The sequence below is a fragment of the Toxorhynchites rutilus genome, chromosome 2 (assembly GCF_029784135.1).
Source record: "Toxorhynchites rutilus septentrionalis strain SRP chromosome 2, ASM2978413v1, whole genome shotgun sequence".
Lineage (NCBI taxonomy): Eukaryota > Metazoa > Arthropoda > Insecta > Diptera > Culicidae > Toxorhynchites > Toxorhynchites rutilus.
Genome location: NC_073745.1, coordinates 125,236,861 through 125,259,957, shown reverse-complemented (window position 1 = coordinate 125,259,957; position 23,097 = coordinate 125,236,861). Strand labels below are relative to the sequence as shown.

At 41.0% G+C, this 23,097-nt stretch overlaps 1 protein-coding gene across 12 annotated transcripts in view; it reads left to right on the top strand.

Annotated features, from left to right (window-relative positions):
• LOC129771100 (kinase D-interacting substrate of 220 kDa) overlaps positions 1-23,097 on the top strand; it is a 93,024-nt gene that overhangs the window by 67,974 nt on the left and 1,953 nt on the right. For 8 of the 12 annotated variants that reach the window (XM_055774432.1, XM_055774426.1, XM_055774433.1 and 5 more), the window contains 6 exons: positions 424-559; positions 619-1,457; positions 1,520-1,685; positions 1,745-2,696; positions 2,796-2,828; positions 16,969-17,740. In XM_055774432.1, coding sequence (XP_055630407.1) covers positions 424-559; positions 619-1,457; positions 1,520-1,685; positions 1,745-2,696; positions 2,796-2,828; positions 16,969-17,304 — 2,462 coding nt within the window. In that variant the 3' untranslated portion in view covers positions 17,305-17,740. Of the gene's footprint in view, positions 1-423; positions 560-618; positions 1,458-1,519; positions 1,686-1,744; positions 2,697-2,795; positions 2,829-16,968; positions 17,741-18,105; positions 18,277-23,097 lie in introns of those variants that run through there. The other 4 variants (XR_008742283.1, XM_055774422.1, XM_055774424.1 and 1 more) reach the window with 3 other exon arrangements.

The window sequence follows — 23,097 nt, the reverse complement described above, 5'->3', positions numbered from 1 at the left end:
AAATATTGCGAATGTTTCTAAAAGTTGTGAACCCTTTAGTAAGAGACATATTTTCACTACTTTCAATAATTATTAATTACCTGTAGTACAAATAGTTATTGTTCAATACTTTTTCAAAGTTTGATTCGTAAATACATGTGTAAATATTTTTCTTAATTAAATTAACATTAAATTCAATTTTTGAGTATGGTTTTTTAGCGGTGTTTCCGCTTTTCTGAAAAATCAGTAGTAATTAAAATTGATCTTATGATAATGAAAATTGTGATTTCTGGTAATTACAAACATTAGTAGAAGGTTTCAAAAAAATCGGATAGGGCTGCATCAAAATCTGTCGTTTTTCGCCTGATTTGGCGTGGAAATGCTCAGTGTTCTATTTCTTATCGGTGTATGCCTATGAACTCATATTGTTTTTCTTTCCTCAAGTAAAATCAACCGGAGAATGGAGATGGCGTCGTATGTGTTGTGTTCCTGTGGTGCTACTGTTTGAATTGGGCATTTTGGGGCTAATCGCCACAGCTTCCCTATCGATTATCTATACTGAATACAACGTGGAGGGACGGTATGAATGACCATAATCCTACCATGAGAATAATAATTTTCGATGTTTCTTTTACACAGAGAGGCAATTGCGGTGGCCATTTACGTACTTCTAGGCTTCTTGCTAGCTGGTACAATTGCCAACCTACATGCGTGGTCCAAGCTGATAGGTGCGCTGTTCATGTCCCAGGGTAAACATCTCAAGCAGGCATTCAATGCTAACGAGGCGGCTCCATTAACGGCTCTCGGTGCAGAAGTGAGCCTTATGACCGACATGATTCGTTGTTTGGACGCTTTCACCAACCAACAAAGTCGACTAGTTGGAGTGGTCGATGCACTCGATTCCTGTGACACGGAGAGAACGCTCACCATTTTGAATGCCATCCAAACGCTACTTTCTGCTCCGCAGCGTCCATTTGTGTTATTATTGGCGGTGGATCCTCACGTGGTTGCCAAAGCAGCTGAGGCAAACAGCAAACGGTTGTTCACTGAAGGAGGAATCGGAGGGCATGATTTCCTGAGAAACCTTGTGCATCTACCGGTATATTTGCAGAACTCTGGGCTCAGGAAGGTGCAACGCGCCCAAAGCACCGCAATGGCCACATATCGTCGCATCATTCCGGATTCTAGCAGGGATGATGAACCACATTTAGGTCACTCAGTTTCCGCGCGTCGATTATCGAATGCTTCGGAGATTATGTCCAGCCAAGAAAAACTCAGGGCTATGCCGGGTACATCACGAGTTGGCAGTAAAAAGCTACGAGTATCGGATTCTATTTCTAGTTCTATCGGTTCCAATCTGCACAAACTGGGTCAAAATCCACCGGTGGATATGTCGAAGATTATACTGACGGACGATTACTTCAGTGATGTCAATCCCAGGAGCATGAGAAGATTGATGAATGTTATTTACATTACAGGTCTGTTTAGCCAATAGTTTACATGGATAATACTGACCATTAAAAACGTTTCGTACGTTCAGTGCGATTATTGAAGGCTTTTCAGATCGATTTCAGCTGGTATCGCCTTAGTTCGTGGATAAACCTCACAGAACAGTGGCCACTCAGGGCAAGCATGATCGTTTTAGAACATGATCAAGCCGGCGATAGTTTTGATGATGCGATGTCCCTACAAACTGTTTATGATAAGTATGACAGAAACACACATTGAAAGTCTGTTTCCGTTGAACTAACCTTCCGTTTTCCAGAGTGAGACCAAAGATCGCATGTTTGCGAGAAGCCGCCAATTTGCTGGATCTTGACAGAGACGAGCGAAAACTAGATGCCTTCCTACAATTACACAAGTCCGATTTATTAGTGTCGGATTTACGTATATTCTTGCCTTTTACTATTAATCTCGATCCTTATCTCAGAAAAGTACTTAAAGAAGACCAGCAAGCGTTGGAGGACGAAGGCATAATAATACCTGTTAAAAGCTCCATCCCTGCCTTGAAACCGCATAGCTTTGCCGCTACCCGTCACGCGCATCCGAACATGATCCATCCAACCCTGCACCATCCAAACAGTCTTCCACCAAGTTGGGCCGGGTTCTATAATGCACCACCTGCAATGGCTATGATGAATTACTATAATCAAAACATCGCCAGCCTTATTCAGCCTGAAAATAGCGGCCACAAAAAACCAAATTCAACAACCGTGTTGATTGAAAACGTGAACGATAACTATGCTGGTGCTCCATCGTTGACGGGAAACACTAGGGTTCCCTCGAAAAATCTTGGCTCACCTGGTACGCCACCGATCGATCTCGACATATCCAATACGCAACTTGCCAAGCTAACAGTAGAAGATCTTATCGACCTACTCGGCCGAGTGAATGATCTAAAGCCAGCACTCGAGAGAACGGCTCCTATCTTACGTGAGAATGCTATTTCTGGCAGGGTGTTGTCCTACTGTGACCTAGATGAGCTTAAAACAGTACTTAAACTGAACTTTGGACACTGGGAGATTTTTAAGATGCTCATCACTTCCTTGAGGGAGAACAATATTTCCAGAAACCAAAAAAAGAGTACCACTTACGCGAAGGGCTCCGGTGATAGCTCGGAAGTGACAGACAGCATGACATCGTCAACTCAAACATCGGCAACGCCATCCGTTTTCCAGCCGATTCGGCAGAAGTCACAAAACGTTATGGAAAAACAGGTAAGTCAACAGGCTGCTTGGAAGCGCTCATACGAAGACCGTTTTTTATTATTTGTAAATTGCCATGCTCTAACATATTGCCAATACTTGGATGTGCAGCCCGCCAAGATCCACGATTATGAATATCTACAGGTACAGATCTTACTCTTTCCGTGGTTAATATTCCTTGTATACCTTCCACGTTGTCTCTTACAAACTGAGTATTATTGCAGTTTCCCTATTGCGTATCACAATGTAGATTGTTCGTATTGATGTCTCTACTGGTTTCATTTTTTTTAAATCTATCTCTTAATAATAGATTAATTTCCCAAAAAAACTGACAGAACCATGTCTCAGTGATCGATGGAACTATTTTATTGTTTTGCATGAACCGTGTGTGTGATTATCAATACAGTGTGATTTTTGTATCTAAATCATAAGTTCCAATTATAAAGGGTTTGTCACATCAAATTGCATCACGGAAAAAACGCTGTAGAAATTCGCCCAGTAGACCGATCCTTTTGAAAATTTTAGACAGCGAGATTCGGCCAGAAGATGGTCGGGCCCTCGTGCTGCTTCAATAGTGGTAGTAAGCGCTTCTGTAGGCACTGCTTAAGGTAAACCTGCCCGTTTACCGTGCCGGTCATCACGAAGGGGGCGCTCCGCTTTCCGCAAGAGCAGATCGCTTGCCACACCATGTACTTTTTGGCAAACTTGGATAGTTTCTGCTTGCGAATCTCCTCCGGAACGCTGAATTTGTCCTCTGCGGAGAAAACAACAGGCCCGGCAGCTAACGAAAGTTCGCTTTTGACGTAGCTTCGTCGTCCATTACCAGGCAATGCGGCTTCGTCAGCATTTTGGTGTACAGCTTCCGGGCTCGCGTCTTCCCCACCATGTTTTGCCTTTCGTCGCGGTTAGGAGCCTTCTGAACCTTGTATGTACGCAGGCCCTCCGCTGCTTGGTCCGCTGGACGAATGAACTTGACAAATTCAGCTTATTGGCGACATCCCGGACCGAACTTCTCGGATCACGTCTAAACTGCTTAACTACGCGCTTGTGATCTTTTTCACTGACGGAGCATCCATTTTTGCCGTTCTTCACCTTCCGGCCGATGGTTAGGTTCTTGAAGTATCGTTTTAGTACTCTGCTGACCGTGGATTGGACGATTCCCAGCATCTTACCGATGTCCCGATGTGACAACTCCGGATTCTCGAAATGAGTGCACAGGATTAATTCACGATGCTCTTTTTCGTTCGACGACATTTTTCCAAATTTACGAAAAATTGACAGTGAAGCATGGTCAACGTGATCTATACACTCTTATCTGATTATAAGCGAAAGCTGAAGATATAATTCCTAAAAATTAAATTTCTACAGCGTTTTTTCCGTGATGCAATTTGATGTGACACACCATTTATGTAATTAAATCTATTAACGACATCCCGATGACGATAACGAAAAGAACTCTCAATACAAACCATCAGAAAGATAAATCTTGGAGAAAAATTTAAAGTCTTTGAAACTGCATTCAATGCGAGGAACATATGCCTGGAGTTATATCTTAAATTGGAAATTCTTATTTTAGGTGTGATTAAGAAACCTGTATCAAATAATCAGAGTTGATGTTTTTCATAAACTGATCATGAAAAAGTATTTCCGTTGTTTCGAAGTAGAATGGCTACTATGGCTGGCTATGAAAATAATTAATTCTAAATCAGTCATATTGGGTGTACAAATAAGTTTTGAAGGTCGTATAGTGGATTCACACATTTGATTTGATGAAATTAGATTTCTTCTAAAAGCTCACCAGAAAATTTAAACAAGGTTAATTATTGTTCAGTATATTATTATTTATGTAAAAACAAAGTTAATTCATGTGAGTTAAAAATGAAAAACTGAATTCTCTTGCATTTGAGACATGAAAAGTTAAAAAATAACACAAAAAAAGTATATTCACCCCTTTTGCGCTCATAGTTTTAGTATTTCATGTTACCACCTTTGGCTTCAATAACTGCTCGGCATCGACTCAACAAGCATAGCAATTGTTTACGGGATGATTTTGTCCCATTCAGTTGATATTAACTACCGCAATTGCTAGATGCTTGTTGGTTTTTGCTCCTGGAACATAATTTTCAAAATTGACTAGAGATGCTCGATCGAATTAAGATCGGTAGACTGTGCTGGCCACTCCATAACCTTGACACGCTTTTCCTTGAACCACTACGATATCAGCTTTGAGGTGTGCTTCGGATCTCCATCTTGTTGGAACGTATATCTGCGCCCCAAATTTGGCTTCTTTGCAGACGCTGGTAGTTTTCACTTCAAAATATCCAAATAAACCTCCTTGGTCATGATTAAATCGATGAACTCAAGTTCTCCAACGCCGGATATAGCCATAGATCCCCACATTTTGACTCTACCTGCAGGAAAAAATCAAAGTCATGCACAGTTGGTTGAAAAATCAGTGTTGGTAAAGTAACTCACCACCGCCATGCTTGACTGTAGGCCGCAAATACTCCTTTTTCAAACTTCCACCGGTTAGCTGCCATTTTTTCGTGATACCATCAGACCCAAATAGCATTACTTTCGTCTCTTCTAACCACATCACCTTAATCCAATCATCACTGGTCAATGAAATGTGGTCCTGGGCCCATGTAACGACAATTTGTTATTTTTTTATCGTTTCCTTTTCGTTTCCTATACTCGCATGATGGAGCTGTATATTAAGCCGCCATCATGCTAAAATTGAGCGTTACCTCATCAGTAGTCACCAATATTCACACACATACCTTGCCACCAATACGCATACGTACACTCTTCTACATACACTCACCTTTTGTTTGATCCGTGGAGCTTGCTGATTGGTTGTCCGCGTTCTTTGTCCTCACGCATCCATCTGAGAACCGGAAGTCCTTTCATTTCTGGATAAAGTCCTCCAGCCTCGTGCAACACCGAAACACACGTTTGCTTTTCTTTCCTTCTCTCAACAGAGAATCCAACGCGCGGTCCACAACACTAACTTGCTCTCATGGAGCCACTTCCGCCCTACCGGTGAATTGCCCCACCGACAATGTGATCCGACCACTACCGGATATTCTTCGATCCGCACAAAGAACTTTTCACGACCGCACTTTTCCATATTTAATTATTCGCGTCTATGCTATTTTTTTCCACGAGAAAACGCACCGCGATTTAATGGCCGCCAATCACTTCTTACAAACAGCCAATTTTGCCAACATCAGCAACAGCACATCCCTGCAATTCCAACAGCAGCAACAGAACTGAATTAAATCTCCGATGGTCGAAACCATTGGAGTATTCCTTGCCACGAGGCCTATGCAAATTTCACTTCCTTGCCACCAGGCCTATGCAAATTTCACTGTGCAATTCTTTCTCGCAAAAAAGTCTAATTTGATAAAAAAAGTCACAGGAGGGTTGTGTCCGAGACACGACCGCATAGTTGACGTAGGATTCCGTTAGGCTATCTGTTGGTTTTGGATATGTTTGAAGAATTACATCGTTAAACCCTTTAATAATGATTTGGTGGTCCTGAAAAGAGCTTTTTTGTTTGGTTGTTGGGTATTGTTTGTTCACTCCACCAGTGTTTACCGAGTGATGATGACAGAAAGATGGTAAATAGTCGTTGGATGTCGTGAAAAATATGAAAAAAATGTCGTGAAATAAGAAAAAAATATTTGAAATAGAAAAGGTAATTTTATTTTATAATTTTAACTTTCTGAGTGTTTATTCAACTCAATGCGAATTTTAATGGGACAACACTAAATACTATATGTAGAGTATATGGGAAATCACTACCCTCCTCTAATTTTCTTCATTTTTCCATTATTTCTCGCCGTATAAACTTTCCTTGGGTGAAAATGAACACAACAAAACAGACGGCTCAAACCAAACGACTCGTTCTCGAGCCGAAACACACCTTGGTTTTTACTTATGAAAATTGAAATAAATCGTTTCATATATCAAGTCATTTTTAACACAACTGCTACTATATACAATTTTACGCTTACACTTGTGCTAAATTTTTCACAGTACACGATCGGAAATCGGATGAAATTTACATTGGAACATTAAAGTTCCAAATTTAAATTATATTTGCTAGAATTAATCGTATCACTCACCTTACTTGCAATATAAAAATGCCCCCGACTTGCATATACTTGCAATGTCGATTCCCCCCAGGCAGATTTGTTTTAATGTCTCTGTTATGGAATACATTTCGGTAGGAACAAAAGTTCCCCCTACATTCATGTATTTGCAATGACGATTTCCCCCAGACAGCTTGGTTTTGATGTCTCTGTTAGGGACTCGTCGCATGTGTCGTCAATTTCGACCAATCAGAAGTGGGTATTTCCGTTAGGATAGGGGTTGAGATTTTTCAATTGTTCGATGATTAGTTTCATGACATATATTTTTTTCTTCAATATAAAAAATTGTTATGGAGTGGCGAAATCGATTGACGCGAAAATTTCATCAATCCATCATGAAATGACTGAGCAATAAGCGTTTGAAATTGTACAATTTTCACGATGTGTTCGATTGTCGACTTTCAGTTTGTACCCCAATATGTTCCCGAAAGACGTAATCCTACGTCAAAATGTGTAATATCTTACGGTGGGTTTAGACTAGGGATATATATTTATGTGAAGAAATATGATGAGAGTTATAGAAATCGCATCAATCGTTTACACTAGCGCCAACTTATATTATGAACATATTCATATTTTCGGTGAATTTATTCACCTGAAGTAGAGCTGCTTCCAACTTTAGTGATTTCTCACCAATGAGAAATTCATCAGCGTTATATGCCTGAATTTATTCTATTCATAGTAGTTATATACTCCTCGAAGAAGTGTATGATATATATTCTCACCCGTTTACATCTATTTTCGCGTGAATAAATCCATCTATAACTACAGATCTCCCTAATGTAAACCCGCCATTAGTTGAGAGTTTAAAGCGGCCCCTACACGATCATTCGTACTGACATTCCCTTTTATTCCGCGCGGCGAGTGACGTGAGATTGCAAAGTTTACTATTTTATTCTGGAAGCCACTTTACTTTTTAGCTCCTATTTGACGCTTGAGTCGATAACAAATGAGGACACGAGTTCAAATCTCAACTAGTGACGAACTATAGTCACGCCATTCGCCTACGGGAATGCAGTCACCTGAGCCATCTCACGTCATTCGCCGCGTAGAATAAGGGGGATTACCAGTAATGATATTCATTCGAGATTCACTTCAATCCACATTATCATTATTCTTCAGCCCTACACAATCATTTCCATTGTCATTACATTCCTACAGTATTGTTATGGTCTCTAATTTAAAATAATAAAAATAAAATTTCATTCTGTTGAACTAATGTCAACACGAATGATCGTGCAAGGGTCGCTTAAGATACATAGAGAGTTATACAAACAAAAAATAAAAAAGAAACATTCAAAAATGTATTTTTATGAAAAACCGACGGAAAAAGTTTATTTTCGTCTTGCAGAATTTAGCCTTGATGTCGTTTAACAACTGTACTGAGACACTTCTCCCTCGGATTTTAACAAATAATTTCGATTTGATAGTTGCGTTCACAGTTTCTGTAGCGAGACGATTTCAAACTTTTGTTTTGTTCGCATTATATTGCGAAAAAATATGATTTCCATTACTACTATATTTGACCCGTTTGACGGTAGCAAAATAGTTCAGTTCAGTACTGTTCGAATTGTCTGAATGAGTTTGTTGATTGTTACGTAAAATGATCAAATATTTAAAAATAATTATTGTTACAGAATCTGTATAAAATCTGCATTGATAACCAATAATCTGTAATCTGTATATACAGATTCTTGGTCAAAAAACATACTGAAAATCTGTATATGTGGCAACACTGCTCCGGCTGCTTCTAACTCGAAGCATGTATGAAACATTTCCGATTGTGTTGGATTTGGCCTAGCCGTCTTATACCAAAATTTCCATGCAAACATGTCGTTGTGCTCGCGCTAGCTAGATTATCGCGCCACCATGGTGAGGATGTTGCATGAGAGAGCGCTTGTTGTGTTGCGTCTTGGAATATGTGTGGTTGCCAACGTTAAGCGCTGCAACAATGTGACTACTAATGTTACACCCACTTCAATCTTTTTTGATATTTTTTGCGGACAACCATGGCTTCTTAAGTGCTACTCTGCCCTTAAGACCTTTCTTAGAAGACGGTTTCGTATGAATTGTGATGTCAGTTGAATGGAAAACTCGCTTCCAAGTTGTTTCGCTATCTTCGGAGCTGATAGTCCCCGGTCCAGCTCCGCCTTCTTCACTATAGCTCTGTTCATTCGGCCAGTTGTCTTTGAAGGACGCTTCGATCGCTTAGCTGGTGAGATAGAACCACGCTTTTTGTACATCCGCACAATCCTAAAACTTCAAGGGCACTAAATAATAGCTAGACACAATGTCGACATTCGAGAAAGTTTCAGAATACACACTAAAACTCTGTAAAACACACTTAAATCGTAATATCTGTTTAGGGTTGGATAAACTATTTTTTACGTTATCTTTCACCATCATATAAAATCTCAAGAAATTGGAAATTGAAATGCAAATCATCAAATTAACCTGATTTTCACCAGAAAAACAAAAAAATGTAAATGTAGGAGGGGTGGATAAACTCTTTTTGCATACGGTATGTCGAAAGACCTGACAAATTGATCTTTTTGTGCGGCATCCACATGTTTCAAAAATCATCAAGAAAACTCTGGATGGGTTCCTATGTGATGACATACTCCACCTGCTGTTTTAACTCGAATTCTATCACATTTTCCGGATGATGAATTATTACTTGGGCGGACAGCGCTTTACTTCTTTTGAAAAAGACATTTTTTTGGTCTATATTTGTGAGACTTTCAGTGAACAAGGAAGGGACCAGGATCTTTGGTTTGGATCACAAGTTATTATTTAATTTTTAAAACATAAGTCGGCATCCTTTCAAAAACAGAGTACGTCCCAGATGCTCCCGCTAATCCCGGAGGTTCTCGTATTTCGGTCAAACACAAGCGAGCCGGATATGCCGCTATGTATCCATGAGGGTCTAGATCTGCCCGCGCCAACAGCGTCGAAGGTGCTAGCCGAGTCGGTAATAGTCGGGATCGGTTTGGTTGACGAGATGGTGGTAGCTTTGGCCGAGAGTACTAGGCAGATGTCGGCGAGTTTCTTGCGAGTTTAAAACCCTCAGTGTATCGAATCTCTTAGTTGTGGTATCACCTCGAGATAATTCGACAATGGTTTGCTTTGTGGAGGTGATCTGGCGTAGTGGTAACATCCATACCTCTCACGCAGAGATCACGAGTTCAATTCTCACTCCCGACATTCTTCCAAAGATGGAAGTAAAAGTGACGAACTAGCCGAAATGTGTTGAAAATCACTATAATAGAAAAAAAACAAAGGTTTGCTCAGGCCCACTGAACTTGCCATAGCTCGAAAGTTGTTCCTATTTTCCTCTCGAACCGCCGGCATCCTCCAGTCATTGCCCCCAAACCAAAGTTGTTTAGCTATCGGTAGGAAGTGGATTTCATTTCTTAAGATAGTTAGGAGCGTCTCCTCGCCTCCGCTGGTTTTTGCAAGGAAAATCGTAGAAGCGTCCACAAGAATGTTAAAACCCTACCCTACTTCAGCGCATACCGAGGCTGCTGGTGTTGATGGTAGCAGACCAGATATAATCCGCATTGCATGGTTGTAAATCATAGACAGAGTTTTAAGGAGTTTATCTCCTAACCTAAACCTCCAGTAAGATTTGGAGATGGTTTCCAAAAGATTTAACCGGGTGACATATATATTCTTCACCACGTCGAAATTGTGCTTAAAGTGCAGACTACAGTCAACCGCATGCGTGTTATCCAGTTATATCGTATTTTGCCATTGTGCAAAGATTCATTTGTCAGAAAACAATAAGCGATAAGTGCGCTATCTCTTTCCGTACTCGTGAATCATAATGTCAACACGAAGAACTCTTCACAGCAACAGCGCAAATCTGAACATCAAAAAGCGCGTATGATCGGATTACGATGTAGATGCTACTCCCAGCCTCGTTAGAGGCTGTTATGCAGGCGATGAATCAACAGTTTGCGAAAACCTTAGCGCGGATGGAAGGGATCAATGAAAACAAGGCGGATTGCGCTGCAAAGCTCAAGGGCAACGATGATGCGCTGAATGTTTTGAATGGGAGAGTAGACGAAATATCACAATCTATTAACGGTCTTGAAACCAGGAATGAGTTGATCATGAGTGGAATCCCGTACTTGAAAAATTAAAACGTATTTCAATGCACTATGGAAGCATGCGGACTACCCGAGAACCCTATTCCTTCGGTCGATGTACGACGATTGAATTCGCGTACCCACAGCAATGGTTTGATCGTGGTGCAGTTTGCGTTCAAGAACGATGTCTCCAGAAACGAGATTTGAAACTGTGGCATCTGGATATTGATTCCCCCCGTCGGATCTATGTGAATGAGAACTTGACTGTCTAAGAACTGCTTTCCTTTTTTCGTATGATGCCGTATGAATTACAGTTACGCATCTTGTGCTCCGGAGTGGTTAGTGTCCCACGTTATCACGCCGGGGTTCGGGTTCGATTCCCGTTCTGACCGGGGAATTACTCGTCAAAGAAAATTCTTCCAGCTTGCACTGTGGTAACGCGTATTCTAGAGCTTGCCACTGCAGAGTACATTCAAGGCATGTTATTCGGCATAGAAATCTCAACCAAGTACTACTAATAAAAATGACGCAAGTAACACTACGATGAGAAGGCAAAAGTTTCACTGGAACGTTAGTGCCATCCAAGAAGAAGAAGATCTCACCTCCCCGGTGCAGAGTTGAATGCCGCTCTCCTCCCTGGTAAGTTGAATGCATGTCATGGAAACGCCCAAAAAATCAGTTAAATTGGATGAAATCAAGGACCTCCTGAGCGGTTCAAAGGTGTCAGTAGCTGGCTTCACGGAATCCTGGCTTTCGGATAGGAACAGCTCTCGTAGTATCTCCATCCCTGGATTTAATGTTGTTCGAAACGATCGATGCTATTGCCGTGGGGGTGGAATCGTGCTGTATTATAAGGATCACCTGTCCTGCTCTAAGATATTTAATACTCATTTGACACCCGAGTGGATATAACTGAGTGTCTGGCGGTGGAGTTGCGACTAGGAGTTGGAAAAATTTTGATTATGGTTATCTACAATCCCCCAGAGAACAACTGCTCACATTTCTTTGAAGAAAACCTATCAGATTTTGCCACTCGCTACAATAACGTTCGGCTAATTGGAGATATCAACACTGATATGTCGAAGCCTAGTAGACAGAGAATGCGGTTCGAGTCCATTCTAGTAAGGTTTGCCATGTGTTCCATGGGTGAAGAACCAATGTTTTTCCATAGAGACGGTTCGTCACAGCTGGATCTGTTTATCACAAGCTCTAGCGACAAAGTATTGCGATTCAGCCAAGTTAATTTCCCTGGACTATCACAGTATGACCTCATCTTTGGTTCACTGGACTTTGACGTCAGGCCTACTCAAAGGAACGTCACGTATCGAGATTATCTTAATTTCAATCCACGTTCAATCCACGTACGAAAGGCCAATCTTTCCATCCTCTGGAATATATTCTATATCCACGGTCCCAGCGAATTGGTTAATTTCTTCAACTATCACATAAACCAAACTCACGATGACTGCATCCCGCTTCGTACAAGAAAGAATGAAAAATCATCCAACTTGTGATTCAATAGCGAAATCCGTAAGGTTATGCGCGACATCGGTATAAAGTCCAGAGAAACCGGTTTCGGTTGCAAAAACGACGTATTTAAATCATCTGTTAGACGGCCGGGTACCATCAAATGTCCTTTGGAAACGGCTCAAAAGTATTGGAGTGGGTAAAGACAAAACGTTAACAATTTGCGAGTTTCACCCAGATGAAGTTAACCGTGTGTTCCTATCGAGCTATATCCTCAACGACAACCACAGTGAAATAAGGTGATAAGGATCTCATTCCGGTCAGTGGTGAACTGCCATCAATTGGTCTGGATGGCTTTCCAATCAAGTTCATCAAAATAATACTGCCGTTGGTCGTGCAGCAAATTACTTTTATATTCAACAGCATCATTGGGACCTCGACTTTTCCTTCATGTTCATTCCAAGGTTTCGCCACTTCGAAAGTGTCTTATCAACCTCTGGCGTTCCCCAAGGCTCGGTGCTCGAACCCCTGCTCTTCTGCTGTCACGTCAACGATTTAACATCCGTTCCCATGTGGTGATCGATTCAGCTGTATGCTGATGACGTTCAGCTCTATATCCGTCGCTTCGGCTCGTGTTCTAGCGAACTCATCAGAATGATGAATGAAGATCTCAAAAGAATCATGGAATGGTACCGTCGAAACCAGCTATTTGTGAATCCATCAAAGAGCAAAGCCATGTTGTTAAGGACCTTCGTATGAACACTGCTCAATCGAATCTGCTACCCCCTATTATTATGGATTGTTAAACTATAGAGTGGACGGGAAGCGCGACTATCCTCGGTTTCATTTTTCAATCGGATCTAAAATGGGATGGCCTGATCAATCAGCAATGCGGGGAAATTTATACAAGTCTTCGTTCGCTCTACTGTTATGCTTCTGCTGCTACCAACGAAACGCCCCTGAAACTGTTTAAAGCACTGATCCTACCTCACTTCGTATTGGGCGAACTCCTACATGTTAAACCAAGTTCCCATGCTATGGAAAGATTGCGGGTAGCGTTGTTTTCCTGTGTAAGATTTGTCAACGGCTTGAACCGCTACGCACACGTCAGCCATTTACAGAAAAACCTAATCGGATTTCCACTAGAGAAGTTCTACGTGTATCGCTCATGTATATTCCTGCGCAAGTTGATAATGACGTAATCTCCGCCAGTACTCTTTCAAAAGCTGTTGTTTTCCCAAGCCGCCTTCTGAGCTTAACTATTCCCCCAACAACTCAACCAGCTACTCAAGCACTTTGTTCGTTCGAGTTGTGGTAAACTGCAACTCTTTACCTCCTATCGTCAGACGCTCGACATCGATAGCAGTTTTTAAGAGGGACTGTCTGGAGTTTTTGAACCGCCAATAATGTTAAAAATGATAAATTTGTTAAATTTTTCTACATTAAGATAATTATAGTGTAGTTATAACCTCCAAAAAGCCGCAGGTAGCAAGGAAAAAAAGGTTTTCCTGTACGCTACCAGGTAATAAACAAACAAACAAATATCCTTTGTATGATAATACAACGGAATCACGCTATAGAGGCGACCCTTCTGACCGTAAACATCATATTAACATTCGTTCCCTTCTCCTAATGAAACTGAAGCTCGAATCACCGATACTTGCACAATGAGAATGATTTACTACTCTCAAGCGTCATTCAGTGTGTTCTTTGTGCAATTTCGCTGATTCAAATCAATGACGGAGATCAACGACGAAGTGTACCCAAGCTCTAGCTCAAGCTCAGCTACCACTTCTCCAAGGGATGCGAAATACGTATTTTCGTTTATACTGTTACGGAGAAGAGAGAGAGAAGAGGGAAGAGAGAGAGAGAGAGAGAGAGAGAGAGAAGAGAGAGAGAGAGAGAGAGAGAGAGAGAGAGGAAGAGAGAGAGAGAGAGAGAGAGAGAGAGGAAGAGAGAGAGAGAGAGGAGAGAGAGAGAGAGAGGAAGAGAGAGAGAGAGAGAGAGAGAGAGAGAGAGAGAGAGAGAGAGAGAGAGAGAGAGAGAGAGAGAGAGAGAGAGAGAGAGAGAAGAGAGAGAGAGAGAGAGAGAGAGAGAGACGAAGAGAGAGAGAGAGAGAGAGAGAGAGAGAGAGAGAAGAGAGAGAGAGAGAGAGAGAGAGAGAGAGAGAAAGCGTATAGAGACAGATGAAAATGAAGACAAGAAAGAAGGCTTCGAGCTTAGAAGGAAAGAAGGATAACTCGACTCCTTAGCTCACGGACCGTCGAAGGAATCGAGTCGAGATTCGAAAAAAGTTACAGTTGAAGTTACAAAAAGTTCAAGTGAAAGTGCGGGAGTAAGTAGGGGCAGGATAATGTTCGATTCACATAGAACGTTACGGAGAAGAACGTCTACGTTTCGTCAACGTCTCTATCAATTCACACATGCAGTCAATGCTTCCACCAGCACCGTCACGTCAAATGTCAAACGAATGATTTATTTAATGTTATTCATGGTGTCGCCAACTACAACAACTTTAAATTGCAATGCCCTCTTTCAAATCAGCATGCCTAGAATCAGTTCTAAATTTTGAAAAATTCAATGAAAATCATTGAATTCAATTATTTAAATGCTTAAATCCCGTAGTCTGACCCTTATTCAACAATAATGAAAAATAGAATATTTCTCACGAATGATTTTCACTCCGAAATTTGGAGCTAAGAGATATGTTGGCATAAAAAGTACAGTAAGTTACTTATAATTGATATGTTGAGGCACCACTCAGTGTCGCATTGGAGTCGATTTTGCCCAGTAATTGTGCATTCGCGACTGGTGGCGACATTCAATGTGGTGCCATAATTTGGGCCCCGAACTCAAAGTTTACAAAAATGTCCAAGTAAACGCGTTGCATCACAGATCTGTTCAATTATCTTAATGTCGAATTAGATGTAAATTACTGTACAACCAAATCAAAACAAAAGCCGAGACACAAAGCACAGACAAAAAACCAAACGAGCCGTCCGTCTCCGTCAATTATTCTTTTCTACAAATCCTTGCCGGTCGTTTTCGTTGAACGTATGCTGACGGGTCGTTACGTTGCTGGTGTATGTGAATGTTTTTCATGAGAATTGCATGGTAGAATCATTGACGTAACGTGTCGTGACGGAACGTGAACGTGACGTGGATGTTGTATGTGAATCGCACTTAAGTCACAGCTCCCAGAACCGTTCACGCTTGGTGACATCCGCTCCTCCTCCCAGAAGAAATCCAACGGTACCTCAGTGCCGGTGGTCAATGAGCCCCCTCGTTATCGTTGTTCCCCACGCATACGGGTAAGTCGGTTGGACGCAGCACGGTGAGGTCTGGTAGAGCCTAGCCCCCGCTCACCGATACTGGAACCGGTGAGACCGACCCCCCATGTGCGGGCACCCTGCGTGAGTAGAAAATACGCCAAACCTAACTGGATCCCATCTGTTCGGATCCTGTTCGGCCGCATCGAAATACTAACCTCCTAACCAGAAAAAAATAAATATATATAATTATAAATACTTACCATTCTCTTCTTATTGAGTAGCGAATGCTAGGGATAAAGTGGATCTATCTTGTTTCGAAATCCACCGTTGAAACTGTGAGTCCGCTTCGTGTTGTTTGTGAAGAGCCGACCCTGAGGTAATAATAACCTCTGAGCTAGCCGCTACTTACAATACGCGGTTGGAAGCCAATTGTCGGGGTGGTAAAATATTCTGTTTTCGGTCAAGTAGATGACGAGCCGTCGGTTCGGCAACCTCTCCAAGGTCTTGGAGGTACATGAGGTCAACGATATTGATCGGTACCCTTTCACGAAGCAGCTGTTCTGACCGGCTTTGGGGATGGGGATCACAATTCTATGTTTCTATTTGTTGTTTTGACGAGCTGTGCTGCTTCAGATTGATTACTGGTATTGGTGCGGGTCAACCATGATCTAGCTACGACGATCTCTTTTTGGTGAGAAGCGACGATTTCCTCTCTCAAGATCAATCGCTGCTCCATGGTCGCTGAAATGTTGGCCATCCGGCCCACTCTTTGAGGTGGTCCTTTTCAGTTATTATTTTTACTAGAACATTGTGGCTCTCATTCGGAGCGACCTCCATGGTTGCCCTGGTCCATTCACCTCCCTGATGATGCCTGCGATCGATCATTTTCTGTCTAGAAAATTAGTTGTGCGGTTCGATGGAACGATTTGGAATTCACCGCCTGAATCGAGTGGTTTTCAGTACAATTTTCACATGTTGGTGTGTCTTGTATAGATTTGGTTTTCGCATAGGCGACGGGTAGTAGAAGACAAAAGAAATGGGCACAATATTATGAATAAAATAAATTGCACTAATTTTCTCAAGTATATTTCAAAGTTACCAAAAATACTCTCAAAGCTTATTTACACACCTAATATTTTCATATTTCTCATGAATTTAAGTTCAGTAAATTATGCTCATATACGTATCTCCCATAACAATAAGCTTGGTCACCGTCAACGAATAAGATCTGAAAGTCTACTATCACTAATTACGTCCTATTCTATTTTTTTTCTCTACTGCTCTCTCCACTTGACAGGTCACCCTCGAGGAACAGATGATCTGCGGTGCGCTACAAACGTTGAACGAGGACGCCTTCGAGGATGTGGTAGGCAGCGAACGCCCTAGCCCCAGTGGTGAGATGTTTTCCCAATACCTAGCACCGATCCGTGAGAGCTCGGAGATTGGTTCACCGCCCAGGCTTAACTATAACTTCACTAATCCTAACCTACTTGATCACGCATCAACCACCAGTGGCGAACATTCATTTCAGCATCGCTCCCAGCTAAGATCACACAGCTTGCACGACGAGCCTCTTTCGAGTGTTGTTATCATGCCGCACTATCAGTCGAACTTCGATGATACCAAACTGTAGTTCTAATGATTACGTGCGATTTTCTTTCTTAGTATTATTATCATTATCATTTGAAAACACTGACGATAAAAGTGCGAATATTTGAAAAGAAAGATAAATGTTGAACGACGTGTTAAGTAGTTTAACTATTGTTAGTAGCAATTCAATGTTCATATAAACTTGTCATTGTGTGGCATACTATTTTTTTATTTACACGTACGTTGGGGATCTTCGAAAACGTCGGAAATCACAAAAAAAAAACCATTTGCTTGAGTGCGATAAACACTGATGTAATAATTCGTTTACTTGTTTTTGTGCGTAAAACGAAACTTTTTTTCCAGCAGGTATGATTAAGGCGAGATGATTTTTTGATTTCGAAGTTTCTGAATCAATTGCAAGAATAATAATATGGTGTACATCCAAAACATAGAATTACATAGAAACGTTGTAACCGAGATGGAGCATGATGTGTTTTATTTTGTATCTAGCTTGATTTGTTGTCGCATATGTACTCCGAGAAGGGTAACTAACAGGCACTAACAATGAGATGTAGTAAGTATGCTGAACTAAGCTGCTTTCAAATCGCGGGTAAAAGTAGAAGCAATGAGTTCAGGTAAGAAGTTATACGCATATATTTTGAAACTAATTATATGTTAGTGATGTGGAATAAATGTGCGTATTAGTGGCATAATTGGAATCACCTTCACCAGAAAATATGTATAAGAAATACACGAAATTGCAAAACCGTTTCACATCATTATCGCATCGGCATTTGATCCTATCGTTCACACTGGGCGAATAAATATTCTGTTTTTCTTACAGTATCCGTTCGAGGCTCTCCGCTTCCTTCGCCGAGGCAGTCGGTATCCATTCTCAAACCCACCGGAAGTATACGAAGAAGCGACAAACGTGTAACGGTATGCGATGGAAAGGGGAATTTGACTCCTACATTTATTGAAATTTTGAACGAAAATTTGAACCGCAAGACTTCCGGTAAGATATTTTACAATATTACATCTTTTAATCGTTCATATGTTTAATTCGATATTATCACATTATTTACAATTAATGTTTATAATTCCATCTCAAATCAATTTTGGATTAACCCTTTCCACTCAAGTCTCACATTTCAATACTTTCCACTAAAATATTAGTCACTCTTATAACGAGTTGGTTCACGTAACATAACACGTAACTATTTTGTCGACCCCTGGAAAACTGATATCGACCCCAAAGGGGTCGATATCAGTTTGTACCTTGGGCAATCCTGAAAAGGATGAAGATTCTACAGTGAATACTTGTTTTCACCGTTTGTTTGCAAGAATCTTTACTGTGTTTTTCACCACATTTACCACAACGAAATGTTTTCAGTTGATGCAATTGTAAACTTTCACATAATTTGGGAGAACGGATCCAGCGGAAGTCACTCGAAACGAGTGTGAAGGCCTGTAGACATTTTTGGAAAACTACAAAAATGTCTACAGGCCTTCACACTCGTTTCGAGTGACTTCCGCTGGATCCAGTTGCCTAACATCCAGAAACTTCACAAGCTCTGCAATTATCGAGTTGGTTAAACAATCCGACGATTTTTTTCAGTTCATCCGCACTCAAACTACGCCTTCTATTTCCCCATCTCGAGAAAGGATGTAAATGTGATACTCTCTATTAATAACCCCGCGGTCAACAATAGAGCTGGGCAAAACAGTTCACTTTGATGAACGGTTCAGTCACTAACCGTTCATCTAAGTGAATCAGTTCTTTTGCACCGTTCTTTTGTTCATTCGTTCAGCGGTGTTAATCTTTAGACAGCTATTCATTGATATCGTTGAATTGGATAGTGTACGTATGGGATTTATATTTTTGAAATTCAGTGGAGAAAGGTGCTTTTTCTTTAAAAGTCGCAAACTGTATGTGAAAATATGTTTATCGACCGACAAAAGTATATGTAATAAATTGATGCGAACAAATTGTGTGCAATTTTTCATATTTTCTGTTTGGACAACACACAGATTCCACGTAAAATCATATTTCATTTAGAGAGTGATTTTCTTTAAAAGTCGCAAACTGTATGTGAAAATATGTTTATCGACCGACAAAAGTATATGTAATAAATTGATGCGAACAAATTGTGTGCAATTTTTCATATTTTCTGTTTGGACAACACACAGATTCCACGTAAAATCATATTTCATTTAGAGAGAAAAATCAGCAGCGATTTTCACTAACAATCAATCATACAAACAATCACGATAACACGTACACGCAATAGGCCAAACAATGAATTGAAAGCAACGAAAAAACTTTTTTCTCAACTTGCCCTAACTATGAGATTTTATGTTTACCTAATTCATGAATCGCCCCAGCTTCCCCCAGATTTTTTTCATCAGGAAATATATGAATATTACGCGGAATTGGAAGAATACGTTCGCAAACAGTTCGCCCGTAATCACTCCGTTCTCAAACAGTTCACTCTCAATCAGTTCTTTCTCAAACAGTTCTTTCCCATACAGTTCACTCGCGAACAGTTCGTTCACTCTCAATCAGTTCGCTCTCAAACAGTTCACTTGCGAACCTTTTTTTCCGTTTTTTCGGAATCAGTTCATGGGGAGAACTATCGTTCTTTGACAAATAACGACCGTTCGTTCACTCTTTTCGGCGAACTAGTTGTATCGTACCGTTCGTGAACGGTTTGCCCATCTCTAGTCAACAATATTGTTTGTCACTTAAAAAGTCGGTGCTGCGATACACATGTCGTCGATAAAAATGACGGATTCTGGATTCACGTAGGAACGTGAATTCATAGAGTCCAAAAACTGTATTCACGGTTATAGCTTCAGGACGTCTACTGCTTCCACTAAATCGTCTTCCACAGGAGTAGAAACCGAAAAGATGTCATCGTTGCTGAAAAATAATCTATCAGTTTTGCTTTTTCCTATTTTCGAAAAACTGACATAGATAAAAATACAGTGTAAACAATACACTCCAAACTACTTCTACCCATTTTTTATGAGAATATACCCAATGGGTAATTTTCTACAGCGTTTCTTCCGTGATGCAATTTGATGTGAGACACCCTTAACTTCAAAATGTGGACATTAGGTGGGATATTAACGAAGAAGAATTCCACATCAGGAACAATATTTTGAAACCTTTGAGGAATGGTCTATAAGATTTTCAGTAACGGTGGATGGGTTATCTGATCATTGATACAGGAGCGACTTTTGTTGCCAATCAAACGATTTGATTTGTCTCAGATATTGATGGAGGTACCATTTGGACTTATGGCTAAAGTGACCAGACGTCCCGCATTTCAACAAAATGTCCCGCGTAAGATTACGTCCCGCGAAACGTCCCGCGTTTGGCAAAAGAAACGAAAATGTCTCGCGATATCAGTATATTTCAATATCACAATCTAATCATGTTGATTTTCTTAAATGGATGAACCTCAAAAAAAAAAACTTTTATTTGGCAGACTGTTCAAGAGCGCTTCTAATACATCCTAAGACTAATACGTTGAGCTGGTTTCATCGCACCGACAGTGGGCTTTTTGTGTAGAGAGTGTCAACTGGAAGCGACAGCAACAAAAATGTAAAATGATTTTTATAAAAGTCCCCTATTGATCCGCAGGGACCAACGCGAGTCAAACGAAAAGATCATCTTTGGTCCTCTAGCTCGGTCAGGGCTTAACGTTTTAAATAAGCCGGAAAAACTAGTGTATACTCGACAGGAAGAGGGAGGCTGTTTGATAAGTATCGTAAATGAAGCGCTGGGCGGTCTTACGGAAGTTGGTTGGAACCTCAACCATGGTCGATGAAAAGATGTATGTCGGCGTATTTTTTTACACTTCCGTGGCTTTGGTGGTCGACTGTCTCTCCATTTTGGCCATTCACCCAAAAGTTTTTAACGGTCGCAGCTGGGGAGTGTTGAGAAGGTTGGCGGTCTTCGCGACAATGATTATCTCCAGCCGATCCATCCTCCAGTGATCTTTTGGCATAATGGGCTGATCCCCGGTTCGGCATAAATACCACATCACCTTCGCAACTTCCGGCAATCACTTCGTACTATATATCTCCCCGTTCACAATATGATTAGAAAGAAAAGCGGCTTGGACATTCGCTTCACATCTGTCAGAGAAGGACCTTCTTCGAGAACTTGGTGTGGATGATATATTCGAAGTCATCGCTTACCTGGGGAACGTAAAGTACCCGATCCCCTGCCATTCGTTAAATTCTAGCATCAAGTACGTCTCGTCTTTCATTATAAGCACGGAAAGAAGTTTTTCACTTCTTTGGCCGGAAAGAGGATTTTCACCAGCACCTCAAGCTACTCCTTCTGGGTGATTGCTTGCTGCTCAGATACGGCCGGTTTCAGCTGACGCTTCCACATAAAATAAGTTTGACCAGATTCTCCTTCACCGTTTGGCCGGTTGCTTCGATGTCCCGGCTTAAGGAGCAGCAGGGATATGATGTTGTAAATACCAGATCGGCTATATCTGGCGGACACAAAGTGCCTCAGGATGTCCAACTCCTTCGCTGTGGGGTGGAGCTTGCAGTATGAAAAAATCATCAAGTTGCTTGACAGTGCTGCTGCTGCGTATCAACAGCCTTGAATAATTTTTGTTTTAGGCTTAATAAACGAAAGATTTAAGAAAAAATTCGAGCATTCCATTCGGTAATATTCGTAATTTCTTTTTCAAAGAAAATTGTAGAATTCAAATCGTGCTTGCCAGGCGTAAATGCTCTGATTGAGCGAGTGATTTTCAGGCGCAAACAAAATCTAAACCACCGAAAAATCACAACTGAGTGCCGATACTTAGAAAAAAATAATACATATCAGTTCAGACTCGCTAAACTATGGTATATGTTCCCAAAACCTATATACATAAGGTTTTGTTATTTGTGTCCCGCGTTAGACCTCTGACCATCTGGTCACTTTACTTATGGCGGATATGCAGTTGTTCTGTTTGATCTAACAATTTGCGTTTCTGGTCACTGTTAAGTTCTCGAGTGACCAGGGATGTAGTAGCGATTATTAGTTTTTGCCGTTTTTGCCGTTTTTGAACTTAGAGAACGTTCGGCTTAGTGAACACCGTTTGATTCAGCTGTATTTGAAGTTTCTTTTTGGCATTGTTCATTTGTTTCAGCAGTTCTGATGCGGGGAAGGTTGCGCCGTATTTCTATACTACGCGCTTGAACCTGGATTGCTCTCTCTGTTGAGATTCTTCTTCTTCTTTTTGACTTTAAGAGGGTTTAAACTTTTCAGTTCATTCGCCTCTAGCTCTGTTGAGATTTTTTCTTCATACAAGCGTATACGGTTCGCATGGAGACGCGCTGTTGTTTTTCTGCTTTGTTTAGAGCGAATGAAGACAAAGCGGGCGCTAGAATTTCATGTGTTTGCATGTGTTTGTGTGTATAGAATGAGACGCGCATCACACAAGTGAGAAGAGATGTTTAGCAACTGAATTTTGCGCCGAGTAGGGGTAGTGGGGGCAAATTGGTCATGGGGCAAAGTAGCCACCTGCTTGTTTGGTAGTATAACTATCAACTATAGATGTCGTATTGATAGTCACCTTATGTTTGAAGAATTTCACGACTTTTGAGTCACCCTGTACTTCAGTAGAGCTGTCAAAATGTCAAAATATGAATAAAAACAGAAATTGCTCTCTCCATAGCCATTGGGCCGTAGTTCTGTGCGCATGGTATCTAAGGAATTTCACGAAAATTTTGTATATTCAATCTGATATGTTGAACAAATCATCAGTTTGGACAACTACTCATCTATTCTAGGATAGGTGAACAGATATTTTGTTCAATC